Consider the following 24,881-nt stretch of genomic DNA (forward strand, 5'->3'; position numbering starts at 1 on the left):
TTGGTTTAAAAGTAAGTACTCATATAATTTGAATAATTTTTCAACAAAAAACGATTTGTTTCGGTTTTAATCTATCTAAAGTTCGAAGAGTAAAACACTGCAGTTCGGATAACGGAAACTTATACGAAAGCTGCTTCAAGAAGGGAAAACCTACTTGGAAATCCAAGTTTATATTAGGATGCTCCCCTACAATGGTAGCCAATGCAATAAAGTCAACGAAAGACCCGAAACGCGCGGTAGAAAAAGAAAAGAGACCGCCGTAGATGACAGGCGTATTGTCCAGACGAGCAAAGTTGAGCCTTCTGCATCGTTGTTTCACATCCAGAAGGCTTTAAGCCTGGATTGCAGTGCAGTGAACATTCGGAGGCGAATGTTAGACACTAATTTGTACGCTTGAAGTCCACGAAAAGTTCAGCGAAACATGTTAAAAAGCGTATCCAGTTTGTAAAAGACCACATAAACTGGCCAGCAAAGTAATGGCGTAACATATTGTTTACTGATGAGAGCATATTTGTCCCCTTTGGTGGTACTGGATCTCCACAATACGTCCGACGTCCACCCAATACGGAATATGTTCCAAAGTATACAACGGAAACAGTTAAACATGGAGGGTCGAAAATTTAAGTATTTTAACATATTTCTTTGTTAACAGTGGAACTTTTCGTGGACTTCAAGCGTACAAATTAGTGTCTAACATTCGCCTCCGAATGTTCACTGCACTGCAATCCAGGCTTAAAGCCTTCTGGATGTGAAACAACGATGCAGAAGGCTCAACTTTGCTCGTCTGGACAATACGCCTGTCATCTACGGCGGTCTCTTTTCTTTTTCTACCGCGCGTTTCGGGTCTTTCGTTGACTTTATTGCATTGGCTACCATTGTAGGGGAGCATCCTAATATAAACTTGGATTTCCAAGTAGGTTTTCCCTTCTTGAAGCAGCTTTCGTATAAGTTTCCGTTATCCGAACTGCAGTGTTTTACTCTTCGAACTTTAGATAGATTAAAACCGAAACAAATCGTTTTTTGTTGAAAAATTATTCAAATTATATGAGTAGGGGAGAGTGGGGCTAAATGTAACAGGGGTAAGAATTAACAGCTAAAAAAAGCGATGTTCCTTTCAATATTAAGAAACGCGTAAAGGAGAAAAATGCTCAATTTTTGCATATCTACCGGCACATTTTCTTCAGATGAAGATTAGACGACAGGGTGAGAAGTTACACTAGTGGTGCCCAAAAAATGCATGTTTGTAACTTTTTTTTTTAATTTTATTTTTGGTCTACCTCTTTACCCGAAAAAGATAGAGTGCTAAGTGTTTTTTTGTTATATGCAACTGTGTTTTGGCTCAAATTGAGTGTATATGTTATGTCTATATCAGTTTCGCTTTTTTTTTAAATTGATTTTATGTGCCAAATTTCATGCTGGGGCTAGTTGTAACATTTTTCAGGGGCAAGTTGTACCATGTAAAAACCTACCTATACTGAAAAATTGTTTACCTAATATAATTAACAACCCTGAATATGAATGCTTGTAATTGAATTTGTATTTATTTTGAAATTGGAAACACATTTTTGAACCACCACTTGAATTCATAAAGCTTATAAAACAATTTATGAATTCGAATAACTTTTATTTAAGACTACTGTCAAATTTTCTGTGGAAATCTTGGATTTGCTCCACTTTTTACAAATTTGCACCAAAATTTCATGACTGAGGTTTGTTTTTATTGTTATTAATTAAAAATAAATAAATATAAACAAATAAAGGTATTTTTCTCTTATTTTTAGTTCTTGGTACAACCTACCCCGGTATGTGTTACACTTTGCCCCGTATGTGGGGTAAGTTGAAACAACACGATTTTTTTTTTGGAAGCTTTATTTTTCAACATTACCGTTATGTTTTGCTAAATTTTTATGATGGATCTTGGAGCTAAAACATGGGTCTTTAATTTAAAAAAGGTCTGGTTGACCCACTTTCAAATTTGTAGGAGAACCATCGATTTTAGAAAAAAGTGTTACATTTGGCCCCACTCTCCCCTACTTACTTTTAAACCAAAAATAAATATTCTAAGTTATAAACCGTTTTTAAATTCTTAAAAAATAACTTTAACTACTATTATTTTGAACAGGTCAAATTCGAAAGAACAACCAAAAATCAATGAAAAATTATTTTGCACCTTTTTTTTCATTTTAAAATTACGATACATTTATTAGTAATTGACCGTTACAAACTTTGACATCAAAGAAATTAAATTTTTAACCATAGAAGCACCGTAAATATAACAAATGTTATTTTGTTGCAGGCACTACTATTATTTTGAACACAACTGTATATGTATAACAATTGAGGGAAACATTTTAACACCCTTTCGAATTTTTGGGAGAGGGCCCATTTAATATTGTCCTCTTGTTTATTTATGTATTTTACCTTATTATATATTTTATTTATATTTTTTAATGCTGTTTTGTGTGAATGTGTGGTGTTTTTTATTTTTTTTTTTTATGGGAGAAGGGTTGATGGGATACAGTAAGGGCAACAGATGGAGATACATTTTCAAATATATGAATATTTTTGACTTTTATTACTTTCAGATTATTCAAAAATTTTGTTTAATTTTTGGTAAAAAAAGAAAAGTTTAACGTTTTTATTCACGCACAGCAAATCGTTTTTCTAGAAACGAGTTTCCTATAAATCTCTGATTTTGTTATGGATAATAATTTCAATTAACACCACTTTATCGGATTTATGGTGTACAAGAATAAGTACACTTATTTTGAAAAATGCGCCAGCAAAATACATGTTATTCTTAAATGGTTAAACATGAAGTTTATGAACCAGCCTTATTACTATACTGAACGCTTTTGGTCCAATTTCCATTTAAATTTGACCTATAACTATGGTGGCACAAATTTCATGATTCTGAAAAACCACACAGATATTCTGAATGCTTGGGCTTCTTGAATTTGAAAGAATGCAGTGAACAAACCAGTTGATTCTAAAGTATGTGTGTAGATTTTTCCTCCTAGATTCAAACCATTATTATTTTGTGACAAGATATTTTAAGTTATTTTCCCTCGTTGAGACATAATTGTTTTTTTTTTTTTTTTTTTTTAATGACCGGTGTAGTGTTTGGCGGCAAGTCATCGAAATCAACCAATCCGTTCTCGAGATATTATTTAAATAAAATGCATGACTGGGGTCGCACGTACTTGCTCTTATGCTTAAAGTAACTCTAATGTTAAAGCTTTTTATTCAAGAAAATTAGGAAAAATTTGATATTTTCAAGAAATTTCATAGGTAGTGTAAAAAAATAAAATCTGTTTTTATAATTAATTAAACACCGTTTTATATGATGTTTAAAAAAAAAAACAAGTATGCCATTTTATTACTTGTATAAAAAGGCATTTTTAGAAAAAAAAATTTCGAAAATCGTGAGAGCCGTTTTTTTTTAAATAATTTTTTATATATAAAAAATGTCTAACATTTTTCAAAAAAATAGTTGCTATGTCATTTTGAAGAAATAATTAATTTACACATAAAAACTAAATTTCAAATTTTTTCATTAATCCGTTTTCAAAAAATTGATTTTCAAAAATAAAAAATTTTGAAATATTTTTTAAAAATCCAAAAATTTTCTAAAATTTTAATATTACCTTTACTTAAACACTTTTGTATAAAAATTTTTTCATTAAAATCGTTTTAGTGTTGTACGAGATATTCATAAACGAAAAAAACCGTTCTATGACAGGTACCGTTAATAACGGTACAAAAAATATTTTTTTACTACTTTAGGAAATGCTTCTCATAATATGAAGAATATGCTTGGAACACTGTTAAACTTTTGTTGCTCCATAAACATTCAATTGATCATACCATACCTATGTCAAACAAATTTTTCCAGTTTTTATAGTCAAAAACAGCATTACAATGATGGAGAAGTTCAGAAAATGTGGTTTTGGTTATGCTATTATTGTCGCTTACTCGTCTAAGCTATAGCCCATAAAGTTGAAGACGAATTTCAAAATAGTCTAGTAACTTTAAACATGAAATCAAATAGAATGTTTATGCATCAGTTGAGAATCATTTTTTTCAATGTGTGTGAATGTCATTAGATTAATTTATTATTTGGAGGGGAATTTTAGTTTTCATTAAATGTAGCAATCGCAATTCATTAAATATATCACAACAGAAACAACAAAATTAAAAATATCTGACCTTATTTTGGAATTTTGTTCATATAAAATGATCATTATTTTTGTTTTTGTTTGATTCTTCTTCGTTTTTTTTTTGTAAATGCCTTAGCTTAAACCTTAAACTATACTAATACCTCAGCCTTAAAGAAACATTTAAAAGTTCTTTTTAAGTCCTTACAATGAAATAAAGTGTTTTCTGTGTAAATCTTTCATTTGAGAACCATTTAGAAAAACTATCGAAATAAGTTTTTCGACGTTTTTTTTTTTGTTCGAAAATTTTTAACGATTTCAGATCTATGGTTAATAAGATCGAGATTATTTCTCGCCAATATTGCTGTAATTTACGGAAAAATCTATCTCTGATTTTTTTTTTCAATTTTCTCAATACTTTCTCAAAAAAAGTCTAGTTTTTCTGGATAGACTTAAATTAAAGATTTTAATTTAAATAACGAAATTCCAAACTTTTCAAAAATAAAAAATTTTTTCAGTAACTCTTTTGATTCAAAAATGGGCTATTTTTTCAAATTAAATTCTTCGAAAATCCAAAAATTAATATTTTGCTCACGCAACATATAACATTAATTTAATTTAATTACGGAATTCCAAACTTTTCAAAAATAAAAAAATTTTTCAGTAACTCTTTTGATTCAAAAATGGGCTATTTTTTCAAATTAAATTCTTCGAAAATCCAAAAATTAATATTTTGCTCACGCAAATAGTTAAAAAACATAACAAAGTAATTTTTTAACCAGGTTTTGTTAAAATCCAACTATTTTTGTAAAAGAAAAAAAAAAATAACCAAAAAATCTTATTTTTGCATTTTTTGCATTTAAGTTTTATAAAAAAAATGGTTTGAGTAAAAGTGGTAGACCTTTTGATTATCTACATACATCTCTTCTCGAAAAAGTGGGATGGGTGTCAAATGTATGTCATATTAGAATAAATTTTGTAATGTACTAATAATAGTAAGCTTATACTTTTGAACTTGGAACTATGGATTCTTATATAATATTAACTCCTAAGTGGGCTTGAGTTAATATTATCACAACAAAAACATTACTGTTAAAAAAGGAGCCAAGTTCTCCTATGTTAAAATTATGCTGGCACAAAAAGTACTGAGATGTAAAAGTGTACCAAGTTCTAAAGTTTTGGTTCAAATTCGTATCAATAAAATTTTGATTGTTCTCTTGACAATTTTTCTTTTAATTACCGATTTTTAAAGTTATTTCAAAAATTGCCAAGTAAACAATCAAAATTTTATTGATACGAATTTGAACCAAAACTTTAGAACTTGGTACACTTTTACATCTCAGTACTTTTTGTGGCAGCATAATTTCAACATAGGAGAACTTGGCTCCTTTTTTAACAGTAATGTTTTTGTTGTGATTTCACTACTTTTTGCAAGGTATGGCTGTAGAATTGAAAATCTCTATGTTTGATGAAAATTCAGTGAAAATGGGCGGTTGCCACGCCCCCTGGCTGCACTTCTCAAACTTTAAATTTTTTCCTTTGTATAAACTACCATCTCTACCATTCTACCAAATTTCAAGATTCTACGATAATCAGAAGTGCTCTATAATATTTGATGATAATTCAGCGGAAATGGGCGGATGCCACGCCCCCTGAATTGAAAATCTCAAATTTTCGATTTTTCCCTTTGTATACACCACAAGCCCTATCACCGTGTAAAATTTCAAGTTTCTACGTTAACGGGAAGTTCTCCATAATTTTGATGATCTGTCAGTGAGTGAGTGAGTGAGTGAGTCAGTCAGTCAGTCAGTTACGGTTTTTGCGATTTTTGAAGCCCTATATCTCAGAAACTACTCATCGTAAGAGGCTGAAATTTTGTGAGAAGTTTGGTTTTGACAAGCTCAATAAATGTAGCGAGTTTGAAATTTCTAGCATCTTTGGTGTGGAAGTTAGAGGGGGTCGAAAATGGCCTGAGTTGTTTCCTGTAAATAAGGGTGTAGTGCCAAAGTTGCTAGAGAACTTGGCTGGGCACTACCGTGCCCCTTGATATATTAAAAAAGGTCACGAAGATAGAAATAATTAATATGGATTCTTATTACATTAAAGTTTCTGATATTTTAATAAACCACCCGTTAACAAGCTGTTATTTTAAATTTTACTAGATTTTTCGCAACAATGCAATGCAGGAAAAAAGTCAGGAGGGAACACTTAACGTTGTCGAAATTAAATGAAATTAAAATATTAGATAATAACATAAAAAAAAAATGGTATACCTAAAAGAATTGAATAAAATTTTGCACAATCTTTTTTTAGTATATGCAATAAAATAAAAGGGTGCTTTATCAAATTTTCTGAATTTTGTATTTTAAAAGTGTCTAATGAAATTTTTCTATCGAAAAAATAATACATCTAGTTAAAAAATCATTCTACTTAACGGCACGTATACATTTTCTCAAATTATTTTAATAAACTTACACAAATTGTTGCATTCCTCATGAAGTACTCCATTTTTTACAAGTGTCCACAAACTTGCCAACCTTATTATTATCGCTGACCAAAAAGGGCAGATTCTCGTATTATCGGACAGTTTTTATGCCCATAACAATCTTCGATGGGTTGCAGTACAATAATAATAATTTTATGTTAACCTAAATGAATAATAATGACGGTTTGACATTGATAAATTTTAGATAATATATTTTTCTGTCCACTGGGTGTAGTCTAATAGTCTAAACAGATACGTTCATTCGACACAGTATAATCCAAAAAACAAAAAAACCATAAAAAAAGCAAAATACAAAAAAAAAAAAAAAAACTCACTTCCACTTGAATCCGTATTTTATCAAATATTTGCATAATTTTCCTGCCAAAGAGGACATCCGTTTGTGTTCTTATTGGTCCCTGAATATTGAGTGTTTCCTTAAAAAAGAAAATTCCACAGATTTGATTGTGTTTCTTATCAAAAAAAAAAAAGGGGGCGCATGTCATGATGTATGCTTTTTTATGGATTTGTTTGGCTTTTTTTTTACAACTACAACAATAACAACAACAACAATAGCATAAGATACTCGCACTCTGTGTATATCTCAATGATGATAATTTTTCCTTCTTATAGATTATATATCCTTCTCTCTGCTGGGCAAGTAGATGGGGGTTATGGCTCTCTTATGGGTTCAAGTTAATAAATTGACTATAAATTTTGGAAATAAACGCAATAACGAGCTCGTTTACAATGCGAAGTTTTTTTTCTTTCTTTCTTTCTGTGAAGTGGGGGGAGGGGTTTTGTCTGACTTTTTGTATTTTATTCCTCTTCTGGAATCAACGAAGAAAGGTCTTGATGGGCTTTTGGTCTTGGTTTCTCTCTTTTTTTCAATATCAATTGAACAACTTTGGGCTTTTTTTCCACTTCAATGGAAAAGGATAAAAGGCTTTCGAATATTGTGTAAAGGGCAATGTCGAGGGGTTTCTCTATAGACAGGAATAGAAATCGTCGAGAACAATATAAATTGAGTTGGAATTTATGGTTTTGGTTTATTGTTCGAAGGGGGGAGGAATCGCCAAGGCGTTCTTTCTTCTTTTTTTTATACCTATATATAAATTTTAACTAATGTCCATGTAGAGATTTATCTTAATTCCTTTTGTTTGTGGGTTTCCTGCAGGTTCTTAACTTAACTGTTTTCATTTTATCGTCCAACAGGTTTGAAGGACACTCAATTTCTATGCGAAAAAAAAAACAAAAAAAATGAATTAACTTTCCCACAACCACATTCGGAAAAATAAAATTAAATAAAAATGGCTTCTAAAAATAATAATAACGTTTATACCAGAAGCTATAAAATCTACTATGAAAATCTAATTTACTCTCAACTCGAATACGAATTTTATCATATAATTATTTTATTGTGTTGCACGTTGCACCTACACATCCTATACCGAAACCAAATTAAATTCATATCCTGTGGGCTTTTGCCTGTTGACATTGCCACATACGAGTGCTCTAGTATACACCAAAACCTCTATTATACAACATGTTGTTGCCACATTAACGTTTTAAAACCAAATTACTTTCGGACCAAAATCAAATTCAATCGAATTAGCAACTAATAAAAAGGTCACACGCGGTCTAAGGACATACAGGGATGGCTTTAGTTAATTTTTTTTTTTTTTTTGAAAAATGATCGTTTTATGCTTCCATTTTGTTTAAGCCAAAACCACATTTTACGGACTCGGCACGTATAAAATTTATTCTGCGATAATTTTCATAGGAACGCGTGTGGTGGTATAATGTAGTCCCAGTCAGTGTAGGTATGTGTTATGTGTGTGTGTTTGTGTAATTTGGAATTTATAGTATTATATCTACAACACTCACTCTGCTTTGGAACTAATTTCTGCATATATATACGGACTTCATAAACGAGATTTAGGTTAGTAGGTAATATAGTTTGGGTTTTGTATAGGATAGATTATGTCCGAGGGTAAAGGTATATGGTCTGGTTTTCGAAAGATTGTTTTTAGAGTCTCCGTGGTTTAAGGCAATTTGTTGGTTTTTGTAATGCAAATTTGAACACTTTTATGAAATTAAGTACCTTTATGGAGGGGTTTTATTTCAAAACTAAATACATTAGGGTCGTCATTATAAAGAATTATTTTTCACGTAAGATGGTATAATCAACAAGTTTGGAGACCTTTACTCTTTAGATTTTATAGTAATTTTTGAGTACATTAAACATTTGAGTTCTATATGTTTCGTAGTTAACGGGAAAAATAAGCATATGAACTGGTGAAAATCCAAGTTTCTACTTTATTTTTGATATTAGTATATGCCAGATGTATTGGCATACGCCAGTTCTGCTCATTCCGTGGATGGTATATTAAATATTTTTATTATTTTTTTTTTATAAATGAATAAATGAATTTTTAAGAAAAACAATCAAAATATTTACAATCGTTTTATAAAATTTTTTTTTTTTTTTTTTAAAGAAATTTTAAGTTTAAGTTGGTATCTACGCCATTTTGTAGGTATAGCAATTATTATTAATCAATATCTTAAGACAAAATTTAACATAAATTCAATGATTTTTTTCAAAATTTTATCTTTGATTTTTTTTGTAACCTATATAACTATTGCATTTATATAAAATTTGAAATTTTGTTCCTCGTTTGGGAGAAATTCAGATAAAAAAAAACGTTATACTAACGATTTTGGAGCGAAAAAAGTCGTTGAAAATTTTCCAAAATTGGTACCTATATGAAGAACCGTTGTTTTTGGTCCAAAACAATTGAGTACAAAAACCCTTCTGTTGAGTTTGCACAAAAGCGCTACATACCAAGTTTGAATTTTAAGTCGTAGTTTTTTACACAGACACGGACTGACTGATAGACAGACAAAAATAAAATCAAATTGAAGTCCTTAGACAGTTTTCGAAAAATCATTATTATCGGTTCAATTCATTGAACTAATTTTTTTTTTTTTAATTCAAAATCTCTCCCCAATGATAAGTTTAATTTTACTGCAATTTCATATAAAAAAGCATTTACATATATAGTTTTTATTAGACTGGGCCAAAAAAAAAAAAATATTTTTTTTTTTTTGAAAGTTACTTCGAAAATCTTGTTCAGGATGATGAAAAAAAAATTTGGTGAAAATTTGAGCCGTTAAAAAAAATTTAAGAGGTCTATCATCGGTGTTTTTTATTTTTATACATGATATGATGTTTTACAACAGAACTGCTAGACGATCAAAGTAAAAAAAATGTCTGTTCATTTTTTCTTATATAAAATTAAATTTCCTACAAAAAAGATCAAATTGAAAATTTTCGTCAGACGAGCCGTATTCGAGTAATTAAGCTTTTTAAATCGAAGTGTTTTTTCAATTTGACTGTTTCACTTTGGAATTTTGTGATGAGCAAATAAGTGAATAGAAAAATTAAACCACGACAGATTTAATTCTCTACAAAAAAGGTCTTGTAGTAATTTTCCCTAAATTGAGTTCTAAAGAAGTTATTTACGATTTAAATCGAGAAAAAATTAAAAAATCAATTTTCAATTTCAAAATTTTCTAATTCACTGAAAATTCAATATTTTCAAATCACTGAAAATTCAATATTTTCAAATTGTAGGGACTTAAACGTTCTATAAAAAGTTCCCTGGCAGCAAATTAATTGCTTTAACCGTTAAGAAGATATTCGTATCAAAACCAATGCCCACTGATTTCAATAGTTTTCTTATGACAAGTATGCATTGCGATTTCAATACGATTATCTTCTAAACGGTTAAAGCAATTAATTTGCTGCCAAGGAACTTTTTATAGAACGTTTAAGTCCCTACAAGAAAACATCTTGCTAATTTGAAAATCTTGAATTTTCAGTGAATTAGAAAATTTTCAAATTGAAAATTGATTTTTTAATTTTTTTTCGATTTAAATCGTGAATAACTTCTTTAGAACTCAATTTAGGGAAAATTACTATAAGACCTTTTTTGTAGAGAATTAAATTTCCTATAAGAATCTGTCGTGGTTTAATTTTTCTATTTACTTATTTGCTCTGACGAAAATTTTCAATAAGATCTTTTTTGTAGGAAATTTAATTTTATATAAGAAAAAATGAACAGAAATTTTTTTTACTTTGATCGTCTAGCAGTTCTGTTGTAAAACATCATATCATGTATAAAAATAAAAAACACCGATGATAGACCTCTTAAAATTTTTTTTAACGGCTCAAATTTTCACCAAATTTTTTTTTCATCATCCTGAACAAGATTTTCGAAGTAACTTTCAAAAAAAAAAAATATTTTTTTTTTTGGCCCAGTCTAGTTTTTATATACAGTGACGAGCAAAAGTGGTCAAATGTTTTGCCTTTTTTGAGAAAGTTGTTTAAAACTTAGTGTTCTTTACATGAATTAAATCGTTTTTATTTTATTATTTTTCTATATTATGCTAGCATTTGTTTTCCTGATTAAAATTTTAAAAAAAGCTTCATTGTCCAAAAATGGAGAGTATCATATTGTTATTTGGACTTGACTAATTCTGCTCGTTTTGGAAAAAGGCTTTTGTTTCAATATATTGAGTGTACTAGAATTAATTTTTACCACTTTTAACAATGCCGCGAGATAGGATCTATCAATCTGTGAAGAAATAATTTTAAAATTCGGTCGTATTTCAGCTTAATGGAAAGCTCAAAGCTCATCGCTTTTAGACTTGGGTTTTTTTACTGCGCTTACAATTTCTTCAAAAATTTCAACAGATTTTCAGCCAGATTATGCAGGGTCTTATGCTGACTACGAAACTGCCTAAAATTTTTTATTTCTGAAGCAATATTTGACAATTTTAAAGGTTTTGGTGGGGTCTTCATCTAGTTGAAAAACTATATCAGACAACACGGAGTCTTCTTTTGCCAAAAAAGACTTGGTAAATTGTTTCGTTTTATATCAGGATAGGTTCGCTTGTTCATTATTTTTTCAAAATTAGCTAGCAATCCACAAGATAACACCGGAAAATATTCTTGAGTCCATAATAATTTATGTCGGTTCTATAAACTTGATACTGCTGAAATGTTTTTTCCAGTTTTGGATAGTATCTAGATTTGCATTCTATTTCTTCTGAGTTCTCGTCAATCCAATCTACTTTTCCCATTGGTTATTGATTCTTTTTTGTGGTTATAGTTAAAGTTTTAGTAAAAGTTTTAGTAAAAATTCATCTAACCTAACGATTTTTGACTTAAAAAAAAGGTTTGGTGATGTTCTGTTTGAGTTTTTGGGGGGAGTTCCCGACCTTTGATAAAATTTGAATATATGATGAGAAGGAGAATCTATCTTGATATAAAACGGTACAATTTAACAAGTTTTTTTTTGGCAAAAGAAGACTCCGTGTCGTGTGATATAATTTTTCAACTACATGAAGACCCCACCAAAATCTTTAAAATTGTCAAATATTTCTTCGGAAATCAGAAATTTAAGACAGTTTCGTAGTCAGCATAAGGCCCTGACCAAATTTGGCTGAAAATCTGTTGAAAATTTTGAAGAAATTGTAAGCGCAGTAAAAAAACCCAAGTCTAAAAGCGATGAGCTTTGAGCTTTCCATTAAGCTGAAATACGACCGAATTTTAAAAGTATTCTTCACAGATTGATAGATCCTATCTCGCGGCATTGTTAAAAGTGGTTAAAAGTGGTAAAAATTAATTCTAGTACACTCAATATATTGAAACAAAAGCCTTTTTCCAAAACGAGCAGAATTGGTCAAGTCCAAATTAAAAATGTGATACTCTCCATTTTTGGACAATGAAGCATTTTTTAAAATTTTAATCAGGAAAACAAATGCTGGCATAATATAGAAAAATAATAAAATAAAAACGATTTAATTCATGTAAAGAACACTAAGTTTTAAACAACTTTCTCAAAAAAGGCAAAACATTTGACCACTTTTGCTCGTCACTGTAAATCACATTTAAAATTTATAAAATTTTTTTTTTTTGAATTTTAGAAAAAAAAAATTAAATGTAGGTATTTTAATTTTGGTTTTTTAAATAATTAATTAATATTTATTACTGTACTCAAATTCAAATTTTTGATTCTAATAGGATGTATAAAATTTATATGCAGTTTAAAAAAATGCATAAATTTTCCATTTGGTGCAATGGTACCTACCATTTTAAAAGTGTTCTTTCTCGCTAAAAAAAAAACACCCTTTAACCCGAAATATTTTTATGGAAATATTTTATTATTTTTTTCTATGGAATATGAAACGTACCATACAAAATTTTATCAGTCTACCACTTTTTTTCAAAGAGCAATTGGTAATATTCTGATTCTTGTTCTTTGAGTAAAAGACTATTCATAAAGAGTCCAATAACTTTTTTCATGCATGTCGAGAAATTTTGGTATTAATTTTATTCGATCGGGCGCTAAAAAAATACCTGGAAATCATGTGTCATACCTATCAATAAAAATGATTCATTACCTATACTATGATATGCAACAAAGCCAATGCAACACAGAAAAACTCTTGTATCTACCCTTCCGGATGGAATACAAGGAATCCCAATATCTTCAAATAACTCTTATATTGAGTACTACCAACGAATGTAAATTTCATGCTTTTATCACAAAGTGCACAATTGAGCTATTGTTTAATGTTAGCCGCCTTACTATGCATACGAGTAAATAATCCCTACGTTAATGAATGCTTTAATGTTCTACGGTAATGACTTGCTCAACGATTTTTAAAACTTTCATAAGATGTAAATTTTGTAGAAATTAAAATCAATAAAAAAAAATATTGCGTATACCTACACCACAGTGTACCTCCAAGTTAAAGCACAGAAAATTATAAAAGAAAACAACCTTTAAATAAATATTGAAAAAAAACTTATTTTCTTCTTACTTAACAGTGATTGTCAAACAATTTCACATAAGACATGCTACGATTTAATAGCATCGTAAAAAGTTGGAGGACTTTTAATATTGAATTTACTTACCTTACTTAATTTTTGTATTTCGAAAATTTTCATTACTTGCTTCAGGAATTGAGTATTCTGACAAAATTGTTAACTACTTTTTTGTAAATAATTGTTTCCCCGTAATAATAACCTAGTACAATATTTGCGTTAAAGTCAAATTTTATCACGGTATAAAGATAAATGGAACACTTTTTAAAAAATTAATACCTGAGAAATCAAAAATTATTTCAACATTTTTTAAACGAATACAAAAAAATATTTCTACTGAACATAAAAACACTAACAAAGTTTTAACCATTAGTATTAAAATAAAAATTATTATCTTTAAAATATGTCAAGGTATTGGTAGGTATAGTGTTATTTTAAATCACGACTAATTGACATCAATTTTCCAGATAGCCATAGAGCCTTACTGTATACCAATTTATTTCTTACCCAAAAATCACTGTGTAAGATTTTTTTAGAGTTATGTAGACTTTTGATTCAGGGTATCTTCAGCAGTCGTTGATTTTGTTTATTGAAATGTGTGACATTTCCGCTAAAAAAAATTGATTTTTCGTGTGACATTTCAATGGTGGTTTTTAGAAACATGTTTAAAAAGTTTGAAAAATCTTCAAAACTTTCTAATAGATATTCATTTCAAACCTTCTAAAAAATAAACTGGAATGTTGTTGTTTAAAGGATGTTTTGAGCAAGTCATAATAATTATCCTCAACATCAAGTGATAACTCTTCTACTCTGAATCTGAACCTAAGAATGATTTAAATCCATTACATTATCAATACACTTTTAATAGCTTAACAGACTTATTTACTTAAAACCAATTAGAATAGTTTATATACTTGATGAACATTTACAGGCAGTCAAACCTTGTAAAACACCAAATTAACCTTAAAAAATCCTTGAAATAAATTTTCTGATATTGTTCCGCTTAATCTGTACATACATTCCCCTTAATCCTTGTTCCGGATAAAATAGTAATTGAATACTTAAAAGAACGATGTTAATATACAGCAATTTTGTATATTTTCTCCATCATCCTCCAAAAAAAAAAATTGGTTACAAGAGATAGCAATTTATTTTGACAAAAATTCACTTAAAACCGCTCTCAAAAGATCACACAGAAACAATGTTAATTCCGTTGTAGTCAAGTCATCATTGTCATTGTTGTTGTTCTTCTTCTTCATCGTCATCATCATTGTCAACACAATAGGAGACAATTTTATAATAATGAGTCAATTGTGTATTTGTTACCTCGAAACGATGTCGATGCGACGTTGATGGCGATGTAAGGTGATATATAAGTCGAAGGCATGCGGCAAGCGTGATGATGTTGGCACTGGCATTGGCGTTGATACTATACTACCTATACAAAGGTGTTGTATACGCATAATAATGTTAATTGACATTGATAATGAACGAATAGTCATCATTATCATCATTGACATGCAGACACTTAACCATCCAAGCCATCCGACCATCATCATCAACAGCCAACAACAACTGCTGCTCTGCTCTTCTCTTTGATGATGAAGACAAAAGTAACCTCGATTCGTTGAAGCGCAACATGAGAACTTTACACACCTTTGAAGCCCTCTTCCGGTTGTGGAAACCATCTTACCATGCTTTGCCATGAGGCGAGAAGCTCAACGAAGCTCCAGAGGCAATAATGAGACAATCATAAACACCATTATTGTCATCTTGCAGCAGTACCTTACCTATTGTTGTGATGTTATTTAAACCCCCCTTCCCTCTCCAGAGATCAGACCTTGGTTCTTAGTGTACCTACTCTTCATCTCATCTCGCTTTCAAGTTCTCGCAATGAATGGAAGACAATATAATTGGATTCGGAATGTTTCGAGAAGTGTATAAAGATATATGAGAGCTGGTATATAAACGTTAATATGCGCGAGTATATCTTCTCAATGAAGGTGCCTTCTTTACCTATAATAAAGTTCTTGATGCTTCTAGCAGTGTTAGCCTCGAGGGTGCGTATCATATTGACGCATTGAAGAGTTACAATGCTGATGGAATTCAACACTCGCTTGGATACCAGCACAATTAGTGTGTACCAGGTATAAATTAAATTTTAAATCAAATGAAAATGGAAGAAGTTTCCTATGAAAAGGTGGTGGTAACGTCTTCTTGAGTCTTGACATATGAAAAGACGTTTTGGGGAAGAAAATTTCTTGACAGAAAAAACACTCAAAGGGGTAAATGACGAAGATATACTTAAAGAAAATTGTAATTTTGTAATTTTTTTTTGTTTGTTTTGTTTTTGTTTCATTTTCTCTTTTGTCGTGATATGCCATTAAAAAGTACAAAATTTAATAACAATTGTTGTCAACGTCTTTGCTCGCGGTTTTATACCCTCTAAATTGCGGTGTAGACATACATTAATGGTATTTAAAGCGGAAAACTTTCATTAAATGGGTATGAAAATATAGAAGAAATTTTGACAATATTTACGATATAAGTATAGAGAATTTTCTTTTGGTAGAAAAGAAAAGTTAAACAAAAGAGGTGGAGGATTATTTCAAAAGGCTTGAAAGTATTTTTAAGGACTTATGAACCTTAAACTTGGTGGTGAGGATTTTAAGAAGAAGGATAATTATATGTGACGCTAAAAGTATTGCTATTAAATAATTTTAAACAAAACTTTAGAACACTTTAATAGAATTTTTGAAGAACTTTGAAAAAACTTTGCGGTGGTGATGATTAAGTTCTGATCTGGAATTTGAACGGTGCTTGACTTTTTATTAACTAATTTAAGGGTAGAATAATGATATGGTTGTTAGAAAAATTACAACTTTTATTAGAAAATGTCAATACCGAATACTTCGTTTGATACTGTTAAAGCTTGTCAAGCAAAAGTATAATTTTTCGATCAAAGTTGTTTTTGAATGTTGCCACCTTTTGATGTTTACATTCTTCAAAAAAATATTGACAGTCTTCGGTCTGGAGGACAACAGAGGAGGTATGGCTGAAGAAGAATTTATATCTGCATTTGACGGTACGTCCGAAATTTGACACTATAGGCTAAACGATGAGCGTTCCTTGAAAGTATGGACGAGCGCTGTTTGCTAATGTATTGTTGCGTATGATTTTTTCCTAGTGCACAAAAAATATTTACTAGCATTGGGACATTGCAGTATATTTTGTCTAAATTTTTGGTCATATGAAAATTTGGTTAGTCGAGTATGGGCTTTTCCGGTTTTCTTCAGAGGGGCTTAGTAATGAAGCTTAATTTTTTAACCCTTAAAAGCTCATTTAATGTCGAATAAGCCATAAGTTTTTTTTGAAGTGAAAACTTCTTTAGTATCGTAGTGATTTGAAACAAGATGAAACGAAAACGCGACACGACTTCAACTTGTTATAACTTTTTTGTTTAAATAGATAGATGAATGAAATTTGTACTGTAGATATGTAATTAAATAAATTATAATTGTACAAAATTTCAATTAATTTCATATTCAAAATTCGGAGATAACGGTAAAAAGATGTTCTTTTCCAACACACGTTATATCTTTTGATCTAGTGCACATACAAATTTGGTTTAACTTTAATACGCATGCTGATAACATAACCTTTTATTTAATATATCAAACATAACGTTACGTGCTCTACAAGTTACACAATCTAAAATTGAAAAAAAATTAAAAATACCTCAAAACACCTGTGGAGATCTGTTGGCGATGACCAGCTACCAGTGTAGGAAGTACCGTAATCTTAGTCTGGAAATTCGACATGGTTGACTTTAAAAAATTCTAACTTCTCTTGTAGACATCTTTGAAATAAGATTTATCCATCATTATACAAGGTGAAACAATAAGCTTTCACATGGTATAAAATTTTTTATTGGTTGTCAAACAAAAAAATTGATTTAATAGCATGAGAACATAAAAATAAATGTTTTTTTTTTTGCTTTTTGGATGAAATTTCATCAAGTTTAAAAAATTCTAGCTCTTTTTGTAGATGTCTCGTACACCTGTTCGATATATGTACATATTTTGAGCTAAGCTTTCAGATGGTGTAAAAATTTGTATAGGTTGTTAGGGAAAAAAATGGATTTAATAGTGTGAGAAGATAAAAATACGTGTTTTTTCGCTTTTTTTTAAAGGAAATTGATCGAGTTCAAAAAATTCTAGCTCTTTTTGTAGATGTCTCATAGACTTGATCGATATATATATATTTTGAGATAAGACAATAAGCTTTCAGATGATATAAAATGTATCTAGGTTGTCATATAAAAAACATGGATTTGAAGGTGATAGAATAAAAATAGGTAGATTTTTTCTATTTTTTTTTTGCAAGAAAAATGATTTTTTAATTCTACCACGTGTGAATTGCAAACATGATTTTTTTTTTTTTATTTCTTCTTCGTCGTTATGTTGGTTTTCATTGACACCAAACCAAAACGTATGTCCAATAGAAAAAGTAAAAACATCAAAAATGTTGTTGTACATACGAAAAGAATATAAAAAAAAGTTCCGTAAAATTATTCGCTTAAATAAAGCCGAACTTTGTTAAAAATTTTGGGTTTTACTTTACATTTCAAATTTTGTTTTAAATTTCGATTTTTGTTTAAATTTTTGAATTTCTTCGAATTTTTTAAATTTTGTACTTATTTTTTTTAAATATCTTACTGAATGCCTTCGAGCTGTTAGTACTGTGCTTAAAAGATGTCTCATAGTCAATTGGTCATCATTCGCGAAAATCGATAAAAAATTGTATCGTTCACTGTGGCGTATGTTTCATTTTTTGTTTTAATTTACTGCTGACCAAACTTCTACGCAGTTAACCTTAAGCTTAACCAATTACTGATCTTAAGAATTAAACTTTGGAATTAACATTAGCAACTATTTTATCAAAACATTTTTTAAAGGTCGAGAAAATAGTTCTCCATTTTGAATGTACATTTGATCCAATATCTTCTTCTAGTTTACCATTTTCATTTATTTTAGAGCAGTGTTTTTCAAAGTGTGGAAGAGTTTCAAAGGGAGTTTCGCGGCCGCAAGCCAAATATTGATACAAAAACATAATTAATGCAAAATAAAAACAAAAAACTGAAAATTTCTCAGTGCTACAAATGTGTTTGAATGTTATTTATTTAAATGTTCAAATCTTTTATAGATCTTTGATACTTTCTCTTTCGAATTATTCAAAAAAGTTTAAATAGTCAGAAAAATGGTTCAAATTTTCAGATTTTGAATCTTGTAAAAACACCAAGAAAATTCATCTCTTAATTCCAAAACTCGTAAAAATACTTTCCTCTTTGACAGCCATCATGGTGTGTCCATGAAACGTTTAGTGTTATGATTTTCAATTTTGTAATAAGTCCACTTTTGTTGCCGGTCGAAGCTTCGGCACCATATCGCTACAACAAGAAAAACATTTTGTCCAATCCAATTCTTAGTCGCGAAAGTCACTTCTTATTCTTTTGCCGATTTTGTTGTCAGAAAGTGGATACTATTTAGCTTATTTGTCCAATATTAAATTTTTACATTTTGGCATTTGCCGAGTTTTGAAAAAAAAAAACGGTCCTCAATTTCAGCAAAACTGCTGCAATTACAATTATCTCAAGCAACAGGGGAAAAAATTTCTTCGCGAATAAGTAAAATCTTATTAGATCAAGTTCTGAAGGGGGACAGTGAATAGAGCTTCGTATTTAAAAATATGGTAGCCAAAATATTTTTCCTCTGAAGGGGGTCGTGAACTCAAACAGTTTGAAAAACACTGCTTTAGAGCATCGCAAAAAAAAAATCGACTTGTAGAAAAACTGTTTTCAAAATGAAAACTAGACTAAAAACATGAAGGAATTTAAAAATGGTTCTCCAAACTAATTTAAATTAAAAACAAAAAAGGTGTAAGAAAGGCCTTAAAATTCTTCGATAAAATAACAGGCAAACTTTCGTGCTTCAAAAAAAAAAGGAGAATAAAGTCTTGCACACATGATTTTCCCTTTAGAAATTGCCTGCAACATAAAAGAGGACTTGATGGGCCAATCATCTATAGGTTCAACTGATATGGTAGATACACAAGCAACAAACTAAGCATTCCCAAATATCAGTATAGAAATTTAACCATCCACTGCAAATGGTATTTTGTCCTTAGGAATCTGTGTAGGTAGAGATTTATATGCTATGAATAGAAACGCATACATTTTAAGTCATTTTGGTCGTCTATGAAGTTTGATAACATCATGACTCAACTCGTATTTTTACCTTATCTCAGCAACTTACAATCTTCGTTGCTTTGATTTTTTTCAAATCCTTTTAATGGGAGACTGAATAACCTCAAAAAAAACTACCTTCTATTTATCTTAAAAATTGTTAACAAGGTTTTGAATTTCGAAATGGGTCGTAAAAGTGGCCTAATTCAATAATTCGGAGTGTATTTTTTATTCACCTTCTTTTAGTTGACACCAAAACAAATACACAAAAACGACGACACACTGACCAAAGGGGGAATGAGGTTGGATCTAATATCCTTTGTTTTAGGGGGGGAGGGGGGGGGGAAGCGCAATTTCACGTATTAGATATTTTGTTGAAACTATAGAGAGGAAGACAAGTGATATATTGTCCTTACGATGTTTTCTATATATACCTATATGAAAACGAGAGATATCCAAAACCATTCAACAAAATACCCATACACAAATACGAAAGCCATTCATACTGACATTATCAAAAACACACAAGAAGAAGTGCACACAAATTTTTAGCATACACCTACACTCGTATCCTTTTTTTTTTAGGTAGGTATTTCGGTTCGGTGGTTTAATTTCATCGTCACAATTGTACAAAAGGGAGATATAGAAAAGGAGATGAACCAGCAAGGACAAGAGTGAGGAGTTTTCAACTTTAAAACTTTTCCTTTTTTTTTTTTTTTAGCTCAGTCCTTCTATTTATTTATATTTTTTTTATTATTCATTTTTTTTTTGTGTTTGGTTGAGTCCTTTATTCGATGTCCCGTCTTGTTATAGAAGGGTTGTCATATTTTTTTTTTTTTGTATAAATATTCCACATGTCATCCCAAAAGGATAAAGGATACGTGCCAGTAGAGCAGCAGTTGTATAGTAGAATATTCAACATATCTATTTGTATAGAGATGGATCCTCTGAATGAATAACACACAACAACATGAGACAGGACGACTAGGACGATGACGACAACGACAACGAAATTCGACAACGATATACACGATGGGAAGAGACCCAACAGACAGCTGAGTTTTTCGATGGTAAAATTACAAAACGATTGAGAGAGAGTTGCACAATGCGGTTTTGTACCCCCCCCCCCGAACACCACATTCCCTATTTACAAACATCGTTATGATGGTCGTCCCATATCCTTTCCAAGAGTCTATTTAAAATTCATTGAATTTTGGGTCAACACTCATAACCTACAACAACAGTTTACAAAAATATAAAAAATTGAAAAAAAAAATTATGAATATACCACAAACGATATCCTCTTTTATTGCTGTTGTTGCGAAAAGTTGCAGGACTTAAAAATTCACGCATTAGAACCACTATAGTACTAGTTTCTAGAACTGCAATGGTGATTTTGTACATTTATTCTGGTTCGAATGGTATAATTTTTGCTAAACAATTTCAATAAATGCAGTGGCAACACATTTATGAATAAATAAAATTTGTGTTCAGGTTCGTTTAGTTGTTGTTGTTCAGAGAGAGAGAGAGAGAGAGAGAGCGCAGCCAGTACAAAGGAAATGACGTTGGTTTCCGGTTGAATAATCGTGTCACTGTTGGTTATTTTGTATGAAATTTTTATTTCTTCATCTGCATGGTAGTATGATGCAAGTGCTGCTATTCTGGCTGTTGCTACTGTCAAAAGTTAGTTGCTTGTGAATAGTTTTTTTTTTGTTATTATTATTGTGTGGTTTGGGAGATTTGGGGGACATTGAATTAAAATGTAAGCTTTTGAATTTAAGATGCAAAATTTCTCTGTTTTAGATGAGACACCTGTGGCAATTTATAGAGGAGCCTTCCCTTACCTAGTTGTTTCGTTTGGAATTGTTCTATATTTCTATGACATAATTTTTTTGAATGGATGTCAATGTGAATTATATTCATAAGGACATAGAACATAGCATATGGGATCGAAATAATAGAATTTTTAAACAAAATCTAGTGAATGAATAAAGAATTCAAAAATGTTGGTTAGAATTTTTGTGTTTTATTTTTTATTTTTCTGGTATTCTTCAAAAATTCATACATATGGTTTTGATTTAAATAAAAATGTAGAAACAAACTTGGGAGGTTTGGCTAGGGCATACTGCCTCTGGAACAATTTATTGGCCAATTTATTAATTTTGAAAGCATCTCGTATTTTTTTTAAAATCCCTTTTTATAAGTGAAATTAACATTATTCTTAGAATTATTATTTTTACATAAAAAGCTTTTTGGAACTCTTACTAAATTAGCTTGAAAAATTTAATGAGTAAAAAAATTCCAATTTTTTTTAGTTTTTCAAGTGAATGTATTTTCCTTAAAAATGGTCACACTGAAAGTTGAAAAAAAGTTTCAAAGCCAGGGGCGTACACTCCTCTGGGGTAAGCGGGTCGGTGCCCCGGGGCCCCCGGCCGACCCCAGGGCCCCCACTGGAAACAATGCAGAGAAGGAAACTGTTAGTATAAATTGAGTTACGAAGTAACCAGGGAGACAAATTATGTCATTCAGTGTAATGTATAATGCATTGGTAGCCACACAATATATGTATATTGATTTAAAAAAAGGTTACCTAAGGGGCCCCAAAAAAAATAAACTGCTTTTTTAAAAGAAAAATTATAATTTTATCATAGGGCCCCAAAAAATATTACTTGAAAACTATTTGCCACCACAAATAATACATAAGGGGCCCCAAAAAAGCAAAAAAATATTATTTGAGGATCCTCAAAAGTGGTTCAAAACAATCAAATGGAAAATTAAATATAAATTCAGGGGCCCCAACATAAATACATCAGGGCCCAAAATAAAAACATTACGTTATTGGTGGTATTCCAAATATTACTTCAGAACAGAGGCCCCAATACCTATTAATTCTTGGCTCCAAAAAAATTGTATTATATTTTAGGGGCCTCTAAGCACTTGATTTTGGGGCTCTAAAAATAATTTTTCAGAGGCCCCAAAATAAAAAAAATTATTCCTGATGATGGAAAATAAAATATGTATTTATTACTTCAGAACACAGGCCCCAAGAACTATCAATTCTTAGCTAAAAAATTTTATTTTATAGGTCTCTAAATATTTAATTTTGGGGGCCCCTAGTACAAGTGTTTACTACTTTTATGAGAGACATTTTAAGTAAGTATAGCAAAGTGCATTACGAACATATTAAAATATTAAAATAAACCTAAAAATAAATAAGCCATACAAAAAAAAACGTATACGTAATTTTTTTTTTGTAACTAAGGTTCCCCCAAATATCAAAGGGGCCCCAAAGTTTAGTCTTATCCCCGGGCCCCGGCGACTCAACGTACGCCAGTGTTCAAAGCTCAAACTTTCTACAATTTTTACAATGAAAAATTTATTCAAGCTATGTATTCGGCTCAGTCCTATTGAATACCAAAAAAAAATGATTTAGAAATTTTTTGGTTTTTTTTGTCTTGGAAAAAAATTTTACCTTAACAACATTGGATCAGATAATTAGTTCATTCAGCTTAATTTTTCTTTTTTTTTTTAAAGTTCGATACGAACATTTCGAAGCTTAGATATCGAATTTTGAAGGGAAAAGGATTTTGTTGTCATTTAACCATATCTCAGCCACCAGTGATTTCACAAGAAAATTAAGGAGTGTCTTAAACTTTTAAATATGTTTCTCAAAAAAAAAAATTTTTAATATTTGCAAAACATAATTTGAAAAAAAACAGAAATTTTGGGATAATAATTTTGCATAATTTCTGAAAACTAGAAATTTTGACATTAAAAATCCGCTTTTTAAAATTTCAGTGCTACCTTTTAAAAGAAAAACAATCACTTTGAATAATAACATTAGCTGCCAAAAGGATTCTACCTAGGCCGTAGACTTTTTATAAAACTTTAATGAATTTTTTGTCGTTAGGCTTATCATGTCGCAATACGTTCCAATCTCAGTCATGTATTGTGAATTTCCAATACATTACCAATTCTTACTTAGTTAATGCAAATCATTATGCCTTCCTTTCCAGTGTTTAAGAGTTCTGAGCAGCTGATTATTCTCATTTCAGGGGAAAGGTAGTCCCCCAGTTATTGGTGGTTGAAAGATGATTTAGAGATTTTTCAAGGATTGCCCTTGAAGATAGTGTCTTTTCCTAGTGAATACAAGAACCCGAAATAAAAATCTTTTAACTCGAAGGGCATATCGATGGGATAATTGAAAGTATCGGAAAGAGAACTAAACTATAGTTTTCAATATACGGATTTTTCTTAAAACATAGAGTCTGTACTAAATTAAGTATATTATTGCCAAGAAAACTTTTGTCTAAAATTGAGCGGACAAATCTTCTTAATTTCTTGAGAAATCATACTTTATTTTGTAAGACAAAAATTAAGAACATAAAATTAATAAGAAATCTTTTTATTTTTAGTCGATTAAAAAAAAAAATTTTATTTATTTTAATAAGAACTCTCATTGTTCTAAGGAGATGGGAAGAAAAATTGGCCAACATCTTATTTTTCTCGGTGTAATATTGACAGTTCAATTAACCAAATATTATTCTTGACTAGTTAAACAAATTTAAAATTGTTGGGTTTATTAATCTGAGTTTATCGTTTATGGTTACAGAAATTCTTAACATTATTTTTTTGCTCCTATCATGAGTTTTATCACAAAAAGAATTTTTTAAATAAAGCCAAAAAATTGAAAACATGTGTTTTTTTTTTTATATTTTCAGAACGGAAACTCTTCGTTGGTATGCTAAATAAGAAACTGAATGAAAACGAAGTCCGAAAATTGTTCGAACCCTTTGGAACAATCGAAGAGTGTACTGTGTTGCGTGATCAAAACGGACAGAGTAAGGGGTGTGCCTTTGTAACATTTTCAACCAAACAATCTGCGATATCAGCCATCAAAGTAGTAAGTACAAGAAAACACTTATGGAACCGAAAATAGCAAAAATTAATATTTGGCAACACAATTTTTAATCTAATTACTCATTAAACTTCTGGAATTTGAAAAGGCATTTGGGTTTCTTAAGTCTCTTAAGAAATCACTTGATAAAGAGTGTAACATATTTGTTCGGCGAAAAAAAAACCGAAAACAGTGATGCCAAC

At 30.2% G+C, this 24,881-nt stretch overlaps 1 protein-coding gene across 10 annotated transcripts in view; it reads left to right on the plus strand.

The window, feature by feature from the left end:
- Nucleotides 1-24,881, plus strand: part of LOC129907830 (CUGBP Elav-like family member 2) — a 473,931-nt gene that overhangs the window by 386,222 nt on the left and 62,828 nt on the right. For all 10 annotated transcript variants that reach the window (XM_055984222.1, XM_055984216.1, XM_055984215.1 and 7 more), the window contains one exon: nt 24,503-24,684. In XM_055984222.1, coding sequence (XP_055840197.1) covers nt 24,503-24,684 — 182 coding nt within the window. The remainder of the gene's footprint in view (nt 1-24,502; nt 24,685-24,881) is intronic.

The sequence above is a fragment of the Episyrphus balteatus genome, chromosome 1, assembly GCF_945859705.1.
Source record: "Episyrphus balteatus chromosome 1, idEpiBalt1.1, whole genome shotgun sequence".
Classification (NCBI taxonomy): Eukaryota; Metazoa; Arthropoda; class Insecta; order Diptera; family Syrphidae; genus Episyrphus; species Episyrphus balteatus.